The sequence below is a fragment of the Crocuta crocuta genome, unplaced genomic scaffold (genome assembly GCF_008692635.1).
Source record: "Crocuta crocuta isolate KB4526 unplaced genomic scaffold, BGI_CrCroc_1.0 scaffold884, whole genome shotgun sequence".
In the NCBI taxonomy this organism is placed as follows: domain Eukaryota; kingdom Metazoa; phylum Chordata; class Mammalia; order Carnivora; family Hyaenidae; genus Crocuta; species Crocuta crocuta.
The window spans coordinates 1,210,499-1,231,238 of record NW_027529549.1 but is presented as its reverse complement, the minus strand read 5'-3'; the positions used below and the strand labels follow the sequence as shown (position 1 = coordinate 1,231,238).

Sequence of the window (20,740 nt, the reverse complement as noted above, 5' to 3'; positions counted from 1 at the left end):
GAGTATATACTTGCCAAACTGTACTCTCAAAATTAGTTCAGTAAAATGACTTGAATTGAAAACAGTCCTTTGTAGACCTCAAATTATCTAATCATAATAAATAACATCTCATAGACCCTTATTTGCTTCTTCTAGGAACCAAGCTTCATATAAATGTACAGACTATAGGTTTTCTCAGGTACCTTGTCTGTATAAAGTGCTGAAGAATTAGAAAGAATTTCCTTTATCATCTTTTGCTTTTTATTGTTATCATTACTATTCCTTGCCAAGCTTTTTGAGATATTATTTGCTTTTCTCCTAAATATCATATTTAAAGAGAACTTTTAAACTCTTGGCCAAGTTTGGGGTACCTGGGTGGCTCAGTTGGTTAAGTGTTTGACTTCGGCTCAGGTCATGATCTCACAGTTCGTGGGTTCAAGCCCCGCGTCAGGCTCTGTGCTGACAGCTAGCTCAGAGCCTGGAACCTGTTTCAGATTCTGTGTCTCCCTCTCTCTCTGACCCTCCCCTGTTCATACTCTCTCTCTCTGAAATAAATTAAAAAAAAACAAACAAACATTAAACTCAGTGAAGTTTGAATATGAGCCAATTTAGATATCCAATTCTAAAACTGTCAGTAAGATTCTTCAGTAGTTGTGAATGCTTAATCAATTTCTGTTTTTATGGACAATGACTGTGTTTGCATCTTTCAGAGCCTAAGGTGTTTCAAATGACTAAGAAGATAGGATCACATGGGCATGTGGGTGGCTCAGTCAGTAAGCTTTTGGCTCAGGTTCATGGGTTCGAGTCCCACATTGGGCTCTGCGCTGACAGCTCAGAGCCTGGAGCCTGCCTCAGATTCTGTGTCTCCCTCCCTCTCTGAACCTCCCCTGCTCACACTCTGTGTCTCATTCTCTCAAAAATAAATAAACATTAAAAAGAAGTTTTAAAAAGAAAGAATCACTATCTCATATTTTATCTTGAATAACATAGCTTTTCATAAGACTTGAGAATGTCAGAACTCTTACCAGACTTGATGTTTTCCATGCTACCAGGTCTGAGACATTTCTCTATAGTTTTGCACTGTGCTCTTACTGTTCATTCATATTCATTATTTAGAGGCTCTTTTACTTGATATCTTGCTACTCTTCTAAACCCTCTTATCAGATAATGAAGCACATTGAGTTCCAAATCAGCATAAATGTTTATATCTTTGCACATAGTAGGAACACTATTGATTTTTACTTTGAAATTATGGAGGAAATGATACATTCTGCATATAACACAGGATACACAATATAAGGAAACTCATGTCTATTCAATCCTTGTGTCTAAAGGAAGATGGAAAAATCTTTGGATGAAGTAGGCTTCTCATCTCCATTTGTCCTTTGGTACTGAAGACAGAGCTGAGAAACCATCTGGTTGAATTACAAGTGAGGAATGATTCTTGGTAACTGTAAAGCCTTGAAAAACATTGTATTTGTTTACAAATGGATGCTACACCCCTATGTTTCCTGCCTTCCACAAAAACAGAATTTTATCAACCATGTGAAATAAGAAGTGAGATTAATCTTCAGAATAACTTTTTCCCTCCCTCTAGGCAAGTCCACGTAGAAATGATATGAAGCATCAAGGGACCACAAGATTTACCACATTTGGCAAATATATTAAAAGAAAAAAAATTTTCCAGGATATTCTAAAATTTGGAAGAAAAAGCATTTCCTCTGTGGAAAGAGTTACATTTCTTGCTCTAAAGTTTTGCAGAAAACAGACTCATCTTAATATATATTGCGACAGAATGAAGAAAATTTGAAAGTACCTGAAGGGCATCCTGATATTTAGCCTCTCTGCATACTTGCACAGCGTGTCCCAAGGAATATGAATTTTAATAAACATGATATCAGGGTTTGCAACAGCTGGCTGCAAAGGACAGAAAGACAGGCACCATTATTTAGAATCGGAGCTGATGATACCATGCCATAATTTGATTTGAAAGGAAGAAACACTGTCACCTTGTCTCCTCATAATATTGTCACTGATTTAAAGGACATTTATGTGAATAAAAATTCTCAATACAGCAACACCTTCATAAAAATGTACTAATGCCATTGCATGCATACAATAATCACCTATGTGAGTTAGTGCATTTTCTTATATTGATTGTTATCAAGATCCAGAATACCTAATCAGAGAAATCATGAGCCAATCAGGAATCTGAAAGTAATCTCATTGGATGCTTTATCATGATCCTGCTCAGAGAGAATAAAGAACATGGACATTTGCCACCAGTCATTCCTTAATTCCTTGACTTATTCCTCTAGCATATTTTATTGAGTTGCTATTACTTGCAAGCTCCTATGAAAATCTTGGGGAAAATGGAATACAAATCATGCAAGTCCATGACCTTAGAGAACCGTCAAATTTGTATACTTACTTTAACCTTTTAGTCCACAAAAACTTAAGAGTCTTTGATTCTGACAAAAGATTTTTTAATGATTTTTAATGCTTATTTATTTATTTTGAGAGAGAAAGAGAGAGAGAGGAGAGAGAGGCAGAGAGAGAGAGAGAGAGAAATGGGTAGAGAGAGAGGAGAGAGTAAGAGAATCCCAAACAGCCTCCACATTATCAGTGCAGAATCTGACACGGGGCTCGAACTTGCAAACTGTGAGATCATGACCTGAGCCGAAATCAAGAGTCAGATGCTCAATCAACAAAGCCACCCAGGGGCCTCCAGACAAGTTTTTTTTTTTTAGTGTTCATTTATGTTTGAGAGACAGAGTATGAATGGGGAAGAGGCAGAGAGAGAGGGAGACACAGAATCTGAAGCAGGCTCCAGGTTCTGAACTGCCAGCACAGAGCCCAATGAGGGTCTTGAACTCATGAACTGTGAGATCATGACCTGAGCTGAAACCAAGAGTCCTATGCTTAACTGACTGAACCAACCAGGTGCCCGTGGTTAACATTGTTTATTTAAATTTCATATAGATGAGGCACCGGAGCAGCTCAGTTGGCTGAGCATCGGACTTCACTCAGGTCATGATCTCACGGATCGTGAGTTCAAGTCCCACATCAGGCTCTGTGCTGACAGCTTGGAGCCTGGGGCCTGTTTTGGATTCTGTGTCTCCCTCTCTCTCTGCCCCTCCCCTGCTCACTCTCTGACTCTCAAAAATAAAAAAAAACATTAAAAAATATTTTTATTAAATAAAAATAAAGTTCACCCAGATGGAATTTCTCAAGACACAGAACAATCTTAAAATCTCAAAAGCATAGAAGGAATTTATCAGTTTAATTTAAAATCATATATATTTTATAATTAGACTGTAGAGTTTCATATCCATACATTCATAAAGCACTGTTTTAGATGTGGCTAATTTCACAAGTTCGCCCAAGCAATATTTCAAATTTGTATTACTTATCATGATACAAATAATATAAAAGTATTATTAGAGAGCCATGGGATAATCATCAGACTAATACTCAAATATAGAGGGCATCATTGCCATTGGGCAGACACTTTCACAGACTATCATTTGCTAAAGTTTATTCCATGGAGTACTATAAAAAAAGAGGCAGGGTATTTCACAGTCATGAAAATTTTGAGTTTCTCCCTGGAGGACTTGTGAGATACTTTAATATGCATATACTTACTAAAAATATCCAAGATGGTGAAAAAGTAAATTTTCAAAATTTTGGACCATGGATTAGTTTTTTCCTGATAGCTTATTGGAGCATTTCTATTTTGCAAATCATCATGGGAAAAACAGCAAAAGATGCTTGCAAATAAGTACAATTTCCAAAGGGTTTTCCTACTTCAGATATGTTTTAAATTATATGTAAAGAATGATAGGAATAAAATTGACAAGGACAGAGGAGACATAGTATGTATTAAATATCAACAGGCCTTTGAATTCAGACCAAGGTCATACACATTAGCTATGCTTGAGAAAATAACATGTAGAAATTTTTTTAAATGAGCATTAATTTGGGGCACTTGGGTGGCTCAGTCAGTTAAGCATTCAACTTCGGCTCAGTCATGATCTCACGGTTCTTGAGTTCGAGCCCTGCATAGAGCTCTGTGCTGACAGCTCTGAACCTGCAGCCTGCTTCAGATTCTGTGTCTCCCTCTCTCTCTGTCCCTCCCCTGCTTGTGCTCTGTCTCTCTCTCAAAAATAAATAAACTTAATTTTTTTAAGAAAATGAGCATTAATTTATTCAAACAACTATTTGCTTAAAATATGTATTTTTTAGCCAGCTAGAAAGGAAAAAAAGAGAACAATTATGATGTTATCTCTGGGTTCTTTTTTGTGACTATTCCAGACTTGGTTGAAAGGTTTCTGTGCAGCAGTGATAGAATCAAGAAAATCTAAAATAGAAAAAGCACAGGCATTTAAATGACTCCTTCATTGAGGCAAGTGAAAGAAGAATTTCATGTTTTATTATAGTTTTTCCTGCTTAAGCTGTACAAAAGTTCTTATATTCAAACGATCCTTCCTTTAAAATTATGGTGTTGGCCACTGGTGTTATATCAACTTGCCTTTTACTTACCAAGTACAAGTTATATTTCTTTAACCCTAATTGCTTACTTAGAAGAAATTACATGGTATGGTAGACAGAACATAGTGTTTGAAATCACAAAGACTTAAGTACAAATTCCATCTTTACCATTTACTTAACTCTGTGAGCGTGAGGAAATTACCTAACCTCTGTGATCCTGTTTCCTCTCCTGAGAAATGGAGACGATGGTCTTAACTCACAGAGCTGGTGTGAGTACTATGAAAGACAAGACGTATAGAGTACCCAAGTATAACAGGTTATCCAGAACTGTTCGTTTTCTGTTGAGGTCATGCTTCTTATACCAGACCCCAGCCAAACTAATAGCTAATTTCAAAACTTCACTAGAATCTTTCTCTAGCACTCTCTTTTTCTTTTTTCTTCATAAATCACTACCAGATTTATCTTTAACCTTTGGTTTTCTAAGCCTTCAGTAACAAGACTTTGAATTATATAAGTATAAAAGCAATAACATATAATTTGGGAACACTCTACAGCAGAGTGACTTAGATCAAGTTATTGAAGAATTAAAATATTTTTCTTGTAATATAAACTAGGTATAAGTTGTACTAAAACTATATCTGTAGACTATAGTGTCTGTGGAAGATATCACTTCCTTCATGTATATTTAAATTATCCTAGGGGTGGCTTAGTCGGTTAAGCATCCGACTTCAGCTCTGGTCACGATCTCGCAATTCGTGGGTTCGATCCCTTCATTGGGCTCTGTGCTGACAGCTCAGAGCCTGGAGTTTGCTTCAGATTCTGTGTCTCCCTCTCTCTCTACCCTTGCCCACTCACACTTTATATCTATGTCTCTCAAAAATAAACATTAAATTTTTTTTTTAATTATCCTATACCTGTATGTTATTGCTTGTTTGTTGGGAGGTGGGTTTTTTTTTTTCAGCAGCCATTTTCCTTAGAATCTGGAAGTGAGGCCTCAATGAAAATGAATGAATCTAGACTCAGACAAAAACCAATACATTCTATGTGTAGAATGATTTAAGACTGAATAAAGAAGCCTGTGAGAAATGCACATTCCCTTCAGTGGTTCCTCATGAGTTTGAAAGCAGGGATGTCTACTGTGGAACAGACAACACCTAGANAAAAACAAAAAAAAAAAAAAAAAAAAAAAAAATAGCTTCTCAGGAGCTAGAGCTTATTATTGTATGAATGGAGTTCTCATTCTCCCTCAGAGCATCATGATCCCTGAAGCTGAGATATGTTGGCTGCCAGGGTACAGACACAGCATGAACAATGTGTGAGTGACGTACGTGTTGGGAGAGGCCTGAGAAGGTTTAACCTCCACAGCAGGAGAGCGTGGGTTTCATACAACCAGATGGTTCCTGATCTGTTTTACCTTACAGAATATACAGGCAGAATCTGATCACTCTCCACTTCCCCAGAGCTCCCACCCTGCTCTACACCCCCATCATCCCTGGCCTAGACTGCTGCAGTGCTGTCCAACAGGGCCTTTGCTCACAATCTTGCCTCCACGAATCTATTCATAGCATAATGGCCAGAGTGTTCTTTAAAATGCAACTCAGATCACATAACTTCTCAGAGCCCTATTTCATTCGGAGTGAAAGCCAAGTGTTTTCAGTGACCTACACAGCCTTGTACAATCACACACTCACCACCCTCTCCTCTTACTTTCCCCCTCACTCACTCTACGGCTCTCATTTGGTCACTTGCTACGAGTTGCCTGTTCTTGCCTCATCCTTCTTACCTTGTCTATTCTTTTCCCTATAGTATTTATTATCTTCTAATAAGTGAGTCTATTTATGTAAGTGCCATAAAAGATGGGATCTTGGTTTTATTTATTTATGTATATCAAGCATCTAGTTCTATGCTGGGCATACAGTAGTCACTCACTAGGCAGTTGTTGAATGGATGAGTGAGTGAGTGAGTTAACTTATTTTGCATACACATTCTATGTAACTTGTACCTAACCCAGAGATGATGGAAACAGAGTGCAAATAAGCCAGAATTATTCTGGAAGTGGTGCTATGTCAAAATTCAAATTAGCATCATGAATAGCTGGCATAGCACTGATTATTAATTCATTCCTGTCAACTGTTAAGATGAAAAAAATCTAATACACTTAAATAAAGGAGATGCTTTAGAAGGATGTTTCTGCATTAACTCTACCATCAACGAGTGACATGTCAAGCTAAGTGCACATACAGCTAGAACATTTCTAATTTTGTATGACTTAAGTTTAAATATATATAGATCTTTCTCAAGCAGTGTGAACTGTCTTCTTTTATAACTTCCTCAAATTAATTTCTCTTTTGTTATACCTCCACTTAAAACAAAACAAAAGTAGTTCATTTTCTTGCAGCTACTGAGCAGGGGGTTGTGAAGCGATGGTGTTGCCAGAAGGATTACTTTCTCCCTTGGAGTCCAAAGCTCCCAATCTGGCACTACTCTGTTTCGCTCTGATGAAGGCAGGCTTTTCAGAGGGAACAACACACCCACCACCTTCACACTTCACATTATTATTTAATTATTCCATCCAAACTTCCCAAGAGGTAGAATAGTCGCTCTTGAGAGAAGAGGAATTTAAACACTGAGTTTTTATAAAGTCAGTCTCTGCAAGCTGGTGGCACAGAGATGAAAGAAAACAGAATGTGGCAGCTCATGCGAGTAAGTCTAAGAAGAAGATGAAGAGCTTGTATGATCTGGAAATGAACTTGGGACCCAATTACAGATCATACATCTATTCATATGATGTTTAAATATGGATCATTGTCTACTGACGATGAGCCTGTCTAGAAGTTGTCCATATCAACATGCAATATAATGAGGATTTGAAACCTATTCTCTGCTGGACTCAGTGCTTAGCTCCGGTGAATGTAAATTTAAAAAATGGGGACTTGTGGGGTACCTGGGTGGCTCAGTAGGTTAAGCGTCCAACTTCCTCTCAGGACATGATATTGTGGTTAGTGAGTTCGAGCTCTGCGTCGGGCTCTGTGCTGACAGCTCTGAGCCTGGAACCTGTTTTGGATTCTGTGTCTCCTTCTTTCTCTACCCCTTCCCCACTCACATTCTGTCTTTCTCTCTCAAAAATAAATAAACATTAAAAAACTTAAAAAAATGGGGACTTGTTCTCTAAGGGATATTCCTACTTTTCAGCTAACAAGTCTGAGACTTGCTGACAGGTTCACATTTTCACATCCCTGGTCTTCCTGACATAAGCCTTTGTTTTCCTCCCCCACCCACTTTCCTCCCTGCCTCCACCCTTCTCTCCTGGATCTGTCCATCATTTAAGCGTCTCACAGAGAAACGAACCTCAGGAGAGCTCTTCCCCCTCGGTGGCACTTGCTCTTCATCCTCCCACCACAGAGCAAGGTGATGACATTTGCTTCTGCCTGTTTTTCCACCCCCTCATCATTCTTCAACTCATGTCCTTTTCGTTTGCTTCTCATCTCCCCAGAGATGATTCTCATCATTTTTGGTAAAGTTCTCCACAACTTCCAATGGAACTGGCCTCTTTCTGGTCTTAAGGGACTTCTCAGCAGTATTTTGCCCCTGCTAACCACCTCTCCCTGTGATTCCTCACCATCTCTGTCTCCTCTACCTACCTCCAACTCCTGCAAATGTCTCCTCTCCCCTCCTACCTTCTATAAGCTCATGTCTACACCCCTTTTTTCCCTCATTCTCTCTAGTGATTTCACCCTAATACATGGCTTATATTACCATCTGTATTCTAAAGAATAAAGTATTTACCTTGGGTTCAGACTTGTCATTGGGCTCTACCACAGGTTTCAAACATTTTCTACTTGTATTTCCTAAGGGCCCCTCAATTACTATCTTATGATCTTTATTCCCATAATTCTGTCCCACTTTCTCCCCAAATTAGCTCTCTTATGGTCAAAAGTAGAATTATACTGGCTATTCCTTCTGCAGATAGTATTCTGTCTCCTTATCTTCCCATGATGGGACTCCTTTTCATTTAGAGCACTTTCTTTCAGATCACTCATGCTAAAACAACTACCTAGCCACAATCCCTACATAAATTATTCTGTTTTTTAATTTAAAATTTTTTTTTAATTAAAAATTTTTATTTTGATGGGGCTAGAGAGAGAGCGGTGGAGGGGCAGAGAGAGAAAGAGAGAGGGAGAAAGAGAATCCCAAGCAGGCTCCATGCTGTCGGTGCAGACTCAGACGCAGGACTCAAATCCATGAACCGTGAGAACATGACCTGAGCCGACGTCAGACACTTAAACAACTGAGCCACCCAGGCACCCTTAAATTATTATTTTAATAATTTCCATTTTTCTTGTCTATTTACAGTTTCCTTGCTCCCCTGAGAATATTGTCCATTTTTATCTTGGTTCTTATTTATCCCCAGAATGTGGCATATAATAGATACTTCATTATTTCTCCTTCACTGAATAAAGAAATTGCTCAAGCCACAATTCCAAATTATCCTTGAGATCTCTTTTCTTTTCTTATGATAACCAAACCACTGAGTATCTACATTTTAACTTCCACATTTATCGAATCTACTCCTTTCTCTCCCTCTTCAATGCCAGTCATGATGTCTGTACATCCAGTCTTGCTCTTCAAATCTATGCTCTTTTCATCCAATCCAAGGTATTTTCTTAGAAAACAAATATGGTCATGATCTTGCCATGCTTAAAATTATTCAATATTTTCCCATTTTTCTTTAGAAAATCATCAGAAGTCTTCTGCTACTAGAAGTAATTATTCAGCGCTCACCATTCTTTCCAAGTTCACCTAGTCCCCTTTCATTCTGGTATTGAATGAAAAATGCCAGTGTCCTTCTTTCCACTATCATCATGATACTCAATTGATTCTTATGATGGGGCTTGCCATTAATAGATTAAGAGATCTCTAGGTGATTATAATGTTCAGTTAGTGCTTAAAATCACAACTAGTCCTTTAACTCATTTTAGGTACTACTCATATTCAAGCCTCGATTCAAAGTTTATTTCTTCAATTTCACTTCTGGTCTTCCCTCATTCTCCAGACTAGATCACTGCCCTGGATATAAATCATTCTAACATCATCTACTTGTCTTGAAGGTCACTTATCACAGTTTGAAGTTATGAAAAATATCCTCTTAAGGATGAATTTTAGACATTGTACCCATAAATAGATATTGAAAGTCATCTTTCAATAATAATGGCTTTATTAGGCCATTTACAGTAGTATCTTTAGCTGTACAAATATTGGTCAAATGGAAAGAGTGTAACGAGATTTTTTTTTTTTAATTTGCAGCACTTTCCCTTGCTTGAGTAAGCAGAGTTACTTTGAGAGTTTTGGATTAAATGTCATAGTGCTTTTAGGCCCTTTTTGGAAGGAAGACATACAAATCCCTCAATTCTGTTTCAGAACAATTAATGTCTATTCTGGAGAACTAGGGTAGCCTTAACACTTTCCATGTTCAGGAAAAAAAAAAAAAAGTCATTTACCTTAGTGGGGAGGTAAATGGGAAGGAAAAGGAAGCAGAGGCTGATAACTTGTGCTCAGCACAATGGCTACAGTTTGTAGAGATGTTCGATTTCAATGAAATGTGCAGATGGGACTGAATATACTTCCTGATCATCTATCTGTCATGATACTTTATTGAATCATGGGAACTAAATCCCAAGCCTATAAATATAAAGTAAAAGAGCTACAACTGTGGAACCCAGAATAAAAAAAAAAGTCAGTCCAGCAAGAACAGTACTTAGAAACACTGTCCTGCTGAGAGCCAATCTAGACAAAACAAAAATAAAAACAAAAAAGAATAAAAAAAGAAAAAAATTCTTTTGACAGTGACTAAAGAGTGACAGCTCAAGGGTGAATGGACTTCCCTTTAAAAACAGAACAAGACTTGGGGCACCTGGGTGGCTTGGTCAGTTGAGCGTCCGACTTTCGCTTAGGTCATGATCTCGCGGTTCGTGGGTTCGAGCCCCGCATCGGGCTCTGTGCTGACTGCCAGCTCAGAGCCTGGAGCCGGTTTCAGTCTGTGACTCCGTCTCTCTCTGACCCTCCCCTGCTCACACTGTCTCTCTCTCTCTCTCCTAGAAATAAATAAAACATTTAAAAAAAAATTAAAAAAAAAAAAACAGAACAAGACTCTTTTTGGATGAATAACATCTTGTATTATTCCTAAGAAAAAGGTGGAAGAACAAGGGAGAGGAAGACTCTAAAGAAAATCTGGACTTTCTGCCCAGAAAACTAGGTGGAGACTGAACCAAGTCATACCTTTTTTATGATTATACAATTGTCACGACTGACTCACATATAGACTGTAAGTTCAATGAAGGCAGGGACAAGGTCTACCTTACTCATTAGTACCCAGTAGCTTGGATAGTACCTGTCACAATTATTTGCTGAATTGATAAATAATTGGAGATATGTGAGCAAAATAACTATCAATGTTGTAATAGAATGTATGTATAAATTGCTCTGGGAACAGATGAGGAAATGATTAATTGTATGGAGGAGAAATCACAGGGAAATAAAATCTTATTACAAGACTGAGTTCATATACTTTGGTAATAAGTACTTATTGATTGAATTAGTCCAGTGATATGGATATTCTGGGTTAAAATTTCCAGAAGAGACATAAAAAGGGAAACAGAAATAAAGGAATCAATAGAAATTGAGACCAGAATTCAACTTGCCCAATTTTGTAACACTAGGCAGTGTGTGAATAAATCCTTACCTTGTAAAGAGTCAAGGCACTGTACTGATATTTTATATATATTAAAAACTGTTAATAAATATATCAGTTCTCTAGATCCATCTCAAGTTATAGTTCAGTACTTCCTAATGTGTTTCTTAGAAGGCTAATCACAGAAGCAGTCCTGTGGAAGAAAAGAGTGGGGGCTCCAATATCATATCTAAGTACCAGTGAGCATTCTCTTCCATTGATAACACTTATTAGCAAGTTATCTAGATATTTAATCAAAGAAATCAAAATTTTCACCTGTCTGTCTCATTTTTTAGAAAAGTAGTTAAATCCCACTTGTAATAAATTAGGAGCCCCTCAAATATGTAATTTAAAATTTTTCTCTGAATTGAGAAATGGTTGACTAAGTCCCCAAGTTGTAATAATACATACCTAATAAAAAAATGAGTTGTATCTAAATATAATGGCAATTTAAGATATTTGTAATATATTGCTAAATAACAGAATTGAGTAGTAGAATATAACACATATCATGACTAATTTTTTCTAAAAAATACGCATATTTGTATATATCTAGAAAATATACTGAGGGACACCCAGCTAAATAAAATCAAGACATTAACAAGGCTACTAAAACATAAAAAGATATGACTTGGGAGATAGTAGATGTGAACTTTGACTTCTTATTTTGCACCTTTTTACTTTCAATTTTTCACATTAACATGTTTTCATTCTGTAACTTGATAAATATGTATTTAATGTGTGCTTTTTAAGACCTTAGAAGTTTAACTAAAATAGCAAGAGTTTTTTTTTTATAATAGGAGTATGAAAGGTATGCTTTTACCTCCTTTCTATTTTCCTTTTTTATTTCTAGTGAGCATTTTCAGTTTTATTGTTTCACTAGAAAAGTATACCATTCTTTAAAGAACACTTAAGAAAAGCATTCAAGGAAAGAAAAGGTGTCAGGGATAAAGAAGGGCATCACATAATGATAAAGGAGTCAATTCTCCAAGAAGATATAACAATCTTTGACATGTATGCCCCAAATAAGAAGGCCAGACTATACGAGGCAAAAACTGCAGAGATAAACAAATGAATTACTATCACAGTTGGAAACTTCAACACTCCTCTATCAGAAATAGGCAGATCCAACAGGCAGTAAGGAAATAGTTGAACTCAACAACACCATCAATCAACTAGGTGTAATTGACATCGATAAATTCCTTTATTCAACCACAGGAGAATGCACATTTTTCTCAAACTCACATGGACCATTCAAGAAGATGGATTATATTCTGGGCCATAAAACCCATCTTAACAAATTTAAAAGGATAGAAATCATACAGTGTCTGCTCTCAGACACAGTGGAATTAAGCTAGAAACCAATAACAGAAAGATAACTGGAAAATCCCAAAATATATGCAGATTAAGTGACATACTTACAAATGACACACAGGACAAATATGAAAGCTCCAGAGGAAAAAAAAAATATTTTTCTACTACATGAAAATAAAATTTATCAAGGTTTAAACTATTTAAACTTTAAGTATAGCGAAAGCTGTGATCAGGGGTAAATTTATAGCATTTACTGCATGTATTTAAAAAGGAGAAAGGTTTAAAATCAATGATCTAAGTTTCCATTTTAAGAAACTAGAAAAAAAAGCAAATTAAATCCAAAGTAATCAAAAGAAAAAATTAAAGCATAATATAACATTTTGTCAACAATATTTCAATAAAATAGAATTCTTGCATAAATCAGTAAAATTGAAAACAGAATAAAACAACAGAAAAAACTGATGAAACATTTGGTTCTTTGAATAGATCAGTAAATCAATAAGCCTCTAGTCAGCCTACTAAGAAAAATAGACAGAAGACACAAATTATCAATATCCGAAATGAAAGAGGGGACTATGCTGTAACTAAAAGGTTAATAAAGGAATACTATGGTTAACTCTATGCTCACATTTGATAGCCCACATGAAATGGGCAAATTTCTTTAAAGACACAGTCTGCCAAAACTCACATACAAACAGTAGACAACTTGAATAGATGTATATCTTTTAAATAAACTGAATCATTAACTAGTAACTTTCCCAAACAGAAAGCATGTGGCTCTGATGGGTACATTGATGGTTTCTACCTACCTTTCTACATTTAAGGAAGAAATTGTGCCAATTTTCTATAATCTTTGTCAGAGTATAGAAGTAGAGGGGAAACTTCCTAACTCATTCTATGAAGCCAGCACTATTCCAAAATCATACAAAGGCATTCCAAGAAAAACAAACAAACAAACAAACCAAAACTACAGGCTAATATCTTTCATAAACATATATGCAAAATTTTTCAACAAAACATAGGAAATAGAACCCAACGATGTATAAAAAACAATTATCCATCAGAGCCAATTGGGATCTATCCTAAATATGCAGGGCTGGTTCAACATTTGAAGATCAATTAATGTGATCTATGACATCAACAGGTAGAAAAGGAAAAATCATATGATCATACTAATAGATGCATAAAAAGCATTGAGAAAATCTAAAACCTATTCATGATAAAAACTCTAAGTAAAGTAGGAATAAAGGGGAACTTCCTCAACATGATACAGAATATTAACAAAACACCTACAGCTAACATACTTAATGGTGAGAAACTAGATGCTTAGTAGGAAAGCACCTGTTCACTGCTCCTCTTCAATAAGAAGTCCTAACAGTCCTAGCAAATACAATATTAGTATAAAAAGAAAAAAAAAGGTACTTAGATAGGGGAGGAATAAATAAAACTATTTTGTTTGCAGATGTCATAATCACCATGTAAAAATCTCAAACAAATCAACAATAACAACAATTACAAATCCTGGGACTAATAAGCAACTACAACAGGGCTTTTAAGATAAAAGGTTAATATAAAAAGCCCATTGCTTTCTTTCAGCAATGAACAGGGGAATTTGAAATTAAAAATACAATACCATTTACATTAGCACCACAAATATCTAACCACTTAGGTATAAGCCCAAGAAACCACATACAAGATCTATATGAGGACCATTACACAATTGTATTTAATGAGATCAAAGAAGACGTAAAGAAGTGGGGGAAATATTTCATGTTCATGGATAGGAAGACTCAATATTTTCCAGATGCCAGTTCTTCTCAGCTTGACCTACAGATTTAATGCAGTGTCAATCACAATTTCAGCCAGTTACTTTGTGGACATTGACAAAGTTTATCTGGAGGGAAAAAAAAAAAAAAGACCCAGGATATCCAACACGATATTGAAGGAGCAGAATAAACTTGAAGGACTGACACTACTAGACTTCAAGATTTACTATAAAGCTACAATAGTGGTATTAGTGAATAAGTGGACAAGTAGATATATGCAACAGAATGGTGAGCCTAGAAATAGACCCACATAAATATCAACTTGATTTATGAAAGTCAAGGGTCAAACAATGGAACAAAAACAATTTTATAAACATGTGGTGTTGGAATATTGGACATCTGCATGCAAAAAAATGTTACTACATATACACACAGACCTTACACCCTTCTTAAAAATTAGTAAAAAATGGATCATGGACCTAAATGTAAAATGTAAAACTATATAACTCTTAAAAGATAACATAGAGGAAAACTTATATGACCTTGGGTATGGTGATGCTTTTCTTTTTTTTAATGTTTATTTATTTTTGAGACAGAGAGAGCACAAGCATGGGAGTGGCAGAGAGAGAGATAGGGAGACAGAATCCAAAGCAGACTCCAGGCTCTGACCTGTCAGCACAGAGCCCGATGCAGGCCTTGAACTCAGGAACAACGAGATCATGACTTGAGCCAAAGTCAGACACTTAACTGACTGAGCCACCCAGGTGCCCCTGGTGATATTTTTTAAACTGAAACATCAAAAGTACAGTCCATTAAAAAATAATTAATGAGCTAGACATGGTTAAAATTAAAAACTTCCACTGTGTGAAAGACAATGTCAAAGGAAATGATAAAACAAGCAACAAACTGAGAGAAAATATTCACAAAAGACACATCTGATAAAGAACTATTATTCCAAAATATATAAAGAACTCTTAAAACCATAAGAAAACAAACAACTCAATTTAAAAAAAATGGGCCAAAGATCTTAACAGACATCTCACTAAACAAGATAGGTAGATGGCAAATAAGCACAAGAAAAGATGCTCTACTTCATACATCATCAGGAATATGCAAATAAAAAAATGAGCTACCACTAGACACCTATTAGAATGGCCAATATCCAGAACATTGACAACAGTAAGTGCTGTTGAGGAATTGGACAAGAGGAACTCTCATTTTTTGCTGGTGGGAATGCAAAATGGCATAGCCATTTGGGACGACATTATGAAGGCTTCTTAGAAAAATGAATATACTCTTAGCATATGATCCAGCAATCTACTCCTTGGTATTTACTCAAAAAGTTGAAAACTTCTGTCCACGCACAATCCTGCACTAAGATATTTAAAGCAGCTTTATTTATAATCATCAAAACTTGGAAGCAACAGAGATGTCCTTCTGCAGGTGAATGAATAAACAAACTGTGGTACATGTGAACGATGGAATATTGTTCAGCACTAAAATGAAATTATCTATAAAGCCAAAAAGACATGGTGGAACCTTAAAGTGCATACTACTCAGTGAAAGGTGCCAAGTCTGAAAGGCTGCAAGCTGTACAATCCCACTGTATGACATTCTGGAAAAGGTAAAATTATGGAGACAGTAAAAAGATCAGTGGTTGCCAAGAGCTGAGGATGGCAGAGAGATGTACAGGCAGAACTCATAGGATTTTTAGGGCAGTAAAAATACTTTGCATGATACCAGAGGGTGGATACGTGTTACATTTGCCCTGACCCACATAATGTACAACATCAAGAGTAAACGCAAATGTAAGCTATGGACGATTGATGATAATAAGGAGTCTATGTAGGTTCATCAGTTGTAACAGATGCACCACTCTGGTGGGAGATGTTGGTAATGGGAAATAGTGTATGGGGGCAAGAGCACTATGGGACATCTCTGTACCTTCCTCTCAATTTTACCATGATCCTAAAACTGCCCTCCAAAATTAAAGCCTGAAATAAAAATAAAAGCATTAAAAAAAAACACAAATGATTGAGAAGCAAATCTTTCATTCCAATATTGAAACCAAGACAACAGCTTGGCACTCTTAACATTTTTTCTTTTCATAGGGTTTTTATACTTGATATAGGTATAATTATTCCTTTTTCAATTCTTAAAACTGTAAAAATAGTTATGCCATTTGAAAAATATTTAAATTTACGGAAATGTATGAGTAAAAAAGGAATACATATTTAAGTGGGACTGTACATATGTATTTCTTTTACATTAGGGAGAAAACAGCTACACGTTTTATAAAGCTGTGTGCTATCTGCTTCTCATACTAAAACATACGAGATAACATCTTTTCCAGCATATTATACCACACAACTAGTGTTGTTAAAGCACCTACCTCCTTTTCCAACATCAGGCCTTCCGCCCTGAGGTTCTTTTCAAATGTGTTTCTTTTGTCATATTGTATATTTGACTTTCTATACACCAGGATGTAATCAATCCGTTTTTTGCCATCTTTGAATAGAAGTCCACTGGATGCTATGTAATTCATGTCATTCTGCAAATAAAGCAATGATTGTTAATAGTGTAGGCTGGACAAGCACACCGTTTTGGTTTCAGTCACTTTGCTTTGGATACTGGCATTCCAATAGCAAAAATGTGTTTCTACATTCCAGTTATGAGACGTGGAAAGTTGATTAAAGAAAGTCCATAGTCTATAATAGGAGACAAGCTAGTAGGTGAGGTTCCAGAATTTGAAATTAGGCAGTCTGATACCAAACCTTGGGTTCTCTGATGCTGGCATCGAAATGCATATAGTAAATTTTATTTAGCAAGATCCTGTAAAAATAATATCAGCTAGCGTATGCTGAGTATATATTCAACATCAGGTTCAGGCATAAGTGCCTTATATGTTTGATCTTATTTAACACATATAACTCCCATTGCAAAAATTAAGACACTAAGGCTTAACATAAGTACCGAAGCCAACATAATTTTCCATATTAAATAATACTCAGAATAGATATAATTTTCCAAAGCTCTGTTCAACAACTCTAAACCAAACTATAATTCCTGAGCTGCTTGCTCCAAGATACTTGTCCAGAGGATATAAAACTGTGATCCAACTAAGACAGCTTACTTATCGAGCTTAATCACTTGCTCATCAAGACTGCTCTATGGCCCTCACCTTGCTGTATCCATCCACCTGAGCTATTTTTTATAGACTGGCAATTGCCCACCAAATTCCTGCCTTGCAAGATGTACCTTGGGTGATAGTCAAGACACCTGTGTGATCCTCCACATTATAAATTATAGCATCTAACTGCCCTCAAGATGCTTCAAGTTCTTCCACTCTTATCCTACTTTCCCCAGTCAACTTTTCCTTAGCACTTACTCACTCCTAATATGTTATATGACACAAAACCATCCATTAATTATCTTTTGTTTACCATCTGCCGTATTAAGGATTGTTTACTGCTTTGTCTCTGATTATTCCAGACATCTCATCACAAGTCATATACATAGTGGGCATCAATAAATATTTGTGGCAAGAAGAAAGGAAGGCAACATCCATAATCCTGTGTGTCCAGGTAAGGCTGATCTCAAGAACAGGAAGCCAAGAAGGGATCATGATGACATTTCTCCTCCTCTTGCCTCCAGTATTTACAGCAAATCACATTAAAATACATTAAGATAAACAATCACAAAACTACAGCAGAACTGAACAGTCATGTTGGGCCCTTTGTTTTACATCTATGACCCCACTGCCCCCAGACATCTTCATAGTAATTTCAACAAGGACTGAGCTAAAATAAAAGCATATACAAATTTCCTTCTTCATTTTCTTTTCACTTAAAGTATATCATCCTCTCTGGTTTATTATTTAATTTTTTTAATATTTATTTATTTTGAGAGAGAGAGATAGACAGCAGGGGAGGAGCAGAGAGGGAGGGAGAGAGTGAGCATCCCAAACAGGCTCTGCACAGAGCCTGATTCGGAACTTGAACTCACGAACTGTGGATCATGACCTGAGCCAAAATAAAGAGTCAGACGTTTAACTGACCCAGCCACCCAGGTGGCCCTCCAGTTCATTATTAAGTGTCTTCTGTGTTTTATGGTATTAATAACATATTTAATGCTAAGCGAAGGCAAGAGTCCTTCAGTGAGAAAACCTAGAAGTAAATGATGGATTGGTAGGAGAAGTATGAGGAGATAAGATACTATTTGATCAATTTTATGTGCTTTTCATATTTTAAGAGCAGCATAGGCTGAAAGTGGAACTCTGACAGGTATTGTTCCCCATTGTTCGAAGTCTGAGCAAAATAAATGCTAAACTCTCACAGAGAAACAGCTGCTTTGCCATTAAAAACTTGCCATTTTTTTTTACAATAAGTGACCTTAGGCATTACTCAAAACATTTTTTGTTTCTGAGTAAATGTGTTCACAATCAAACTATATTAACTAGAATTCTAATTTATCTAATTATTCTATGAATTCTAAATTATTAGAAGAGTTTTACCAGGGAAAATGAAAAATTGTTATCAAAATGATAATACAGAAGCATAGCAAGATTTGGAAATATCTCCCGAATTATGTTTACAAAAACATTGTATAAGCTCTATATAATTTTAAGGTTGTGAGTTTATATTTTCTTTTACTACACATATGGCACCCATTAACCAAGATGCTGATTAACCCATGTTCAAACCTGTCGCTTAAATGCAGAACTGACAGGAAATTTATTACATATCATTGTGTCTGGTCACCAAAAGAACAACTTCTTTTAATTGTCTGATAACATAAGGGTTGTTTGAACATGAAAACAAGACTCCTCTCTTAAGTTATCTGGAATAGTGAAATGCTTTCTTTCCAATTACGATGCAGAATGTATTCAATTTAAAAACAGAGTTTTCATGTTTATTATTCCCAGAAGACAGAATAAAACTAGTTTTGCTCAGAGAAGCTGGGATGCTGATCATCCATCAAGTACCTTATCTTACAACAGTGCTGAAAACAGCTTAATTATGTAATGCATTGCAAGCCATGAAGCTCAGGTACTTTCAGCAAAGCTGGTCTTCTAAAGAAGATCCTGAAAATATGCATTGTATGGCCCATGTAGAGAAAGAACCCTTTGCAAAGGTTTAAGACCATTTGCAAAACAGCAATAAAAGTCTACCTAGATGCAAGAAAACACATTTTGAGTATCTTTCAAATAAAATTATGGCAGTAACTGCTTGTTTGTGACGTGCATATTTTTTCAGCATTTATTCTTTACAATCTAACAAGCATTTAGTGAACACTTACTGTGTGCTACGTACTGTGTTAAACTTGGAAAAAATAAGAGGACACAAAAGACTTTTAGGGATTTTACCCTATCTATGGAGTAGGAGGCATATAGATGTTTAGTTGCAATGTTATCTAATAGGTGTAGGGATAGAGGCCTCAGCTACGGAATTGAAGAATGACCTGGTGTACCAGAGGAAGACTGATCAACAGGTGCCAGGAGCCACTGAGTCATGATCTTGGGGAGTTTACCAGCCTCTGTCAGGCAGATATAAAATTAGGTCAGGTCATTAATCTGTAAGTGACTGCTGACTGATTACATGTTAACTATAGATTTGAGTTAGTAAAATGCAGTATGACACACTGGTTAAGGTACTGATTTCTGCATAAGACAGACTGGTGTTTTTAATTAACTGCGTTCTTAGACATGTACTTAACCTCACTGCTCAGCTTCAAGTCCCACAGCTTTTAAGTGAATATAATATTATCAACATATAAGATTATTGTTGTGACTAAATGAGATAATGCACAGACAGCAGTCTCAACGTTGTCTGACCTTTTGAGATTAAAAAAATCAGCTATTATCACAAAAAATAAGATAAAATATGTATGCTCCCTCTTTCTTTCTCTCAAAATAAATTAAGATTTAAAAAAAAAATGAAGTTTATTTATGCTTTCTACTAACAATGGGTATTTGGGCTATTTATTTCCAGTCTTGCCTATTTTTAATAAGCATTCATGTGTAAATCTTGCAATATATGTGTGCATACCTTTCTATCAGTATTCACCTAGGAGAAAACTGCTAATTCCCAGAAGTTTGCTTTCAACCTTAGCAGCATGCCAATCTTAACTCAGAATGAAGTCTGTTGTATACAGGCTCTAATTCAATTTCTGGTGTCTTAAAAAACTGTTTTTTTTTTTAATCTTTATTTATTTTTGAGAGAGAGAGAGACAGAGTGCAAGTGGAGGAGGAACAGAGAGAGAGAGGGAGACACAGAATTCGACGTGGGCTCCAGGCTCTGAGCTGTCAGCACAGAGACGGACTCAGGGCTCCCACTCATGAATCGTGAGACCCTGACCTGAGCTGAAGTCAGATGCTGAACCAACTGAGCTACCCAGACATCCCTAATTTCTGGTGTCTTTTAAGATTTTAAAGAAACATGTCTTTTAAGAAACATGTTTCTGT

At 36.2% G+C, this 20,740-nt stretch overlaps 1 protein-coding gene across 1 annotated transcript in view; it reads right to left on the bottom strand.

The window, feature by feature from the left end:
* The window catches only part of ANO3 (anoctamin 3), a 398,432-nt gene that overhangs the window by 111,397 nt on the left and 266,295 nt on the right, over positions 1 to 20,740 (bottom strand). Inside the window, exons 6-7 of the mRNA XM_077761423.1 lie at positions 16,670 to 16,828; positions 1,796 to 1,896 (exon numbers count right to left, since the gene is read on the bottom strand). Of these exons, the coding sequence (XP_077617549.1) occupies positions 1,796 to 1,896; positions 16,670 to 16,828 (260 nt within the window). The remainder of the gene's footprint in view (positions 1 to 1,795; positions 1,897 to 16,669; positions 16,829 to 20,740) is intronic.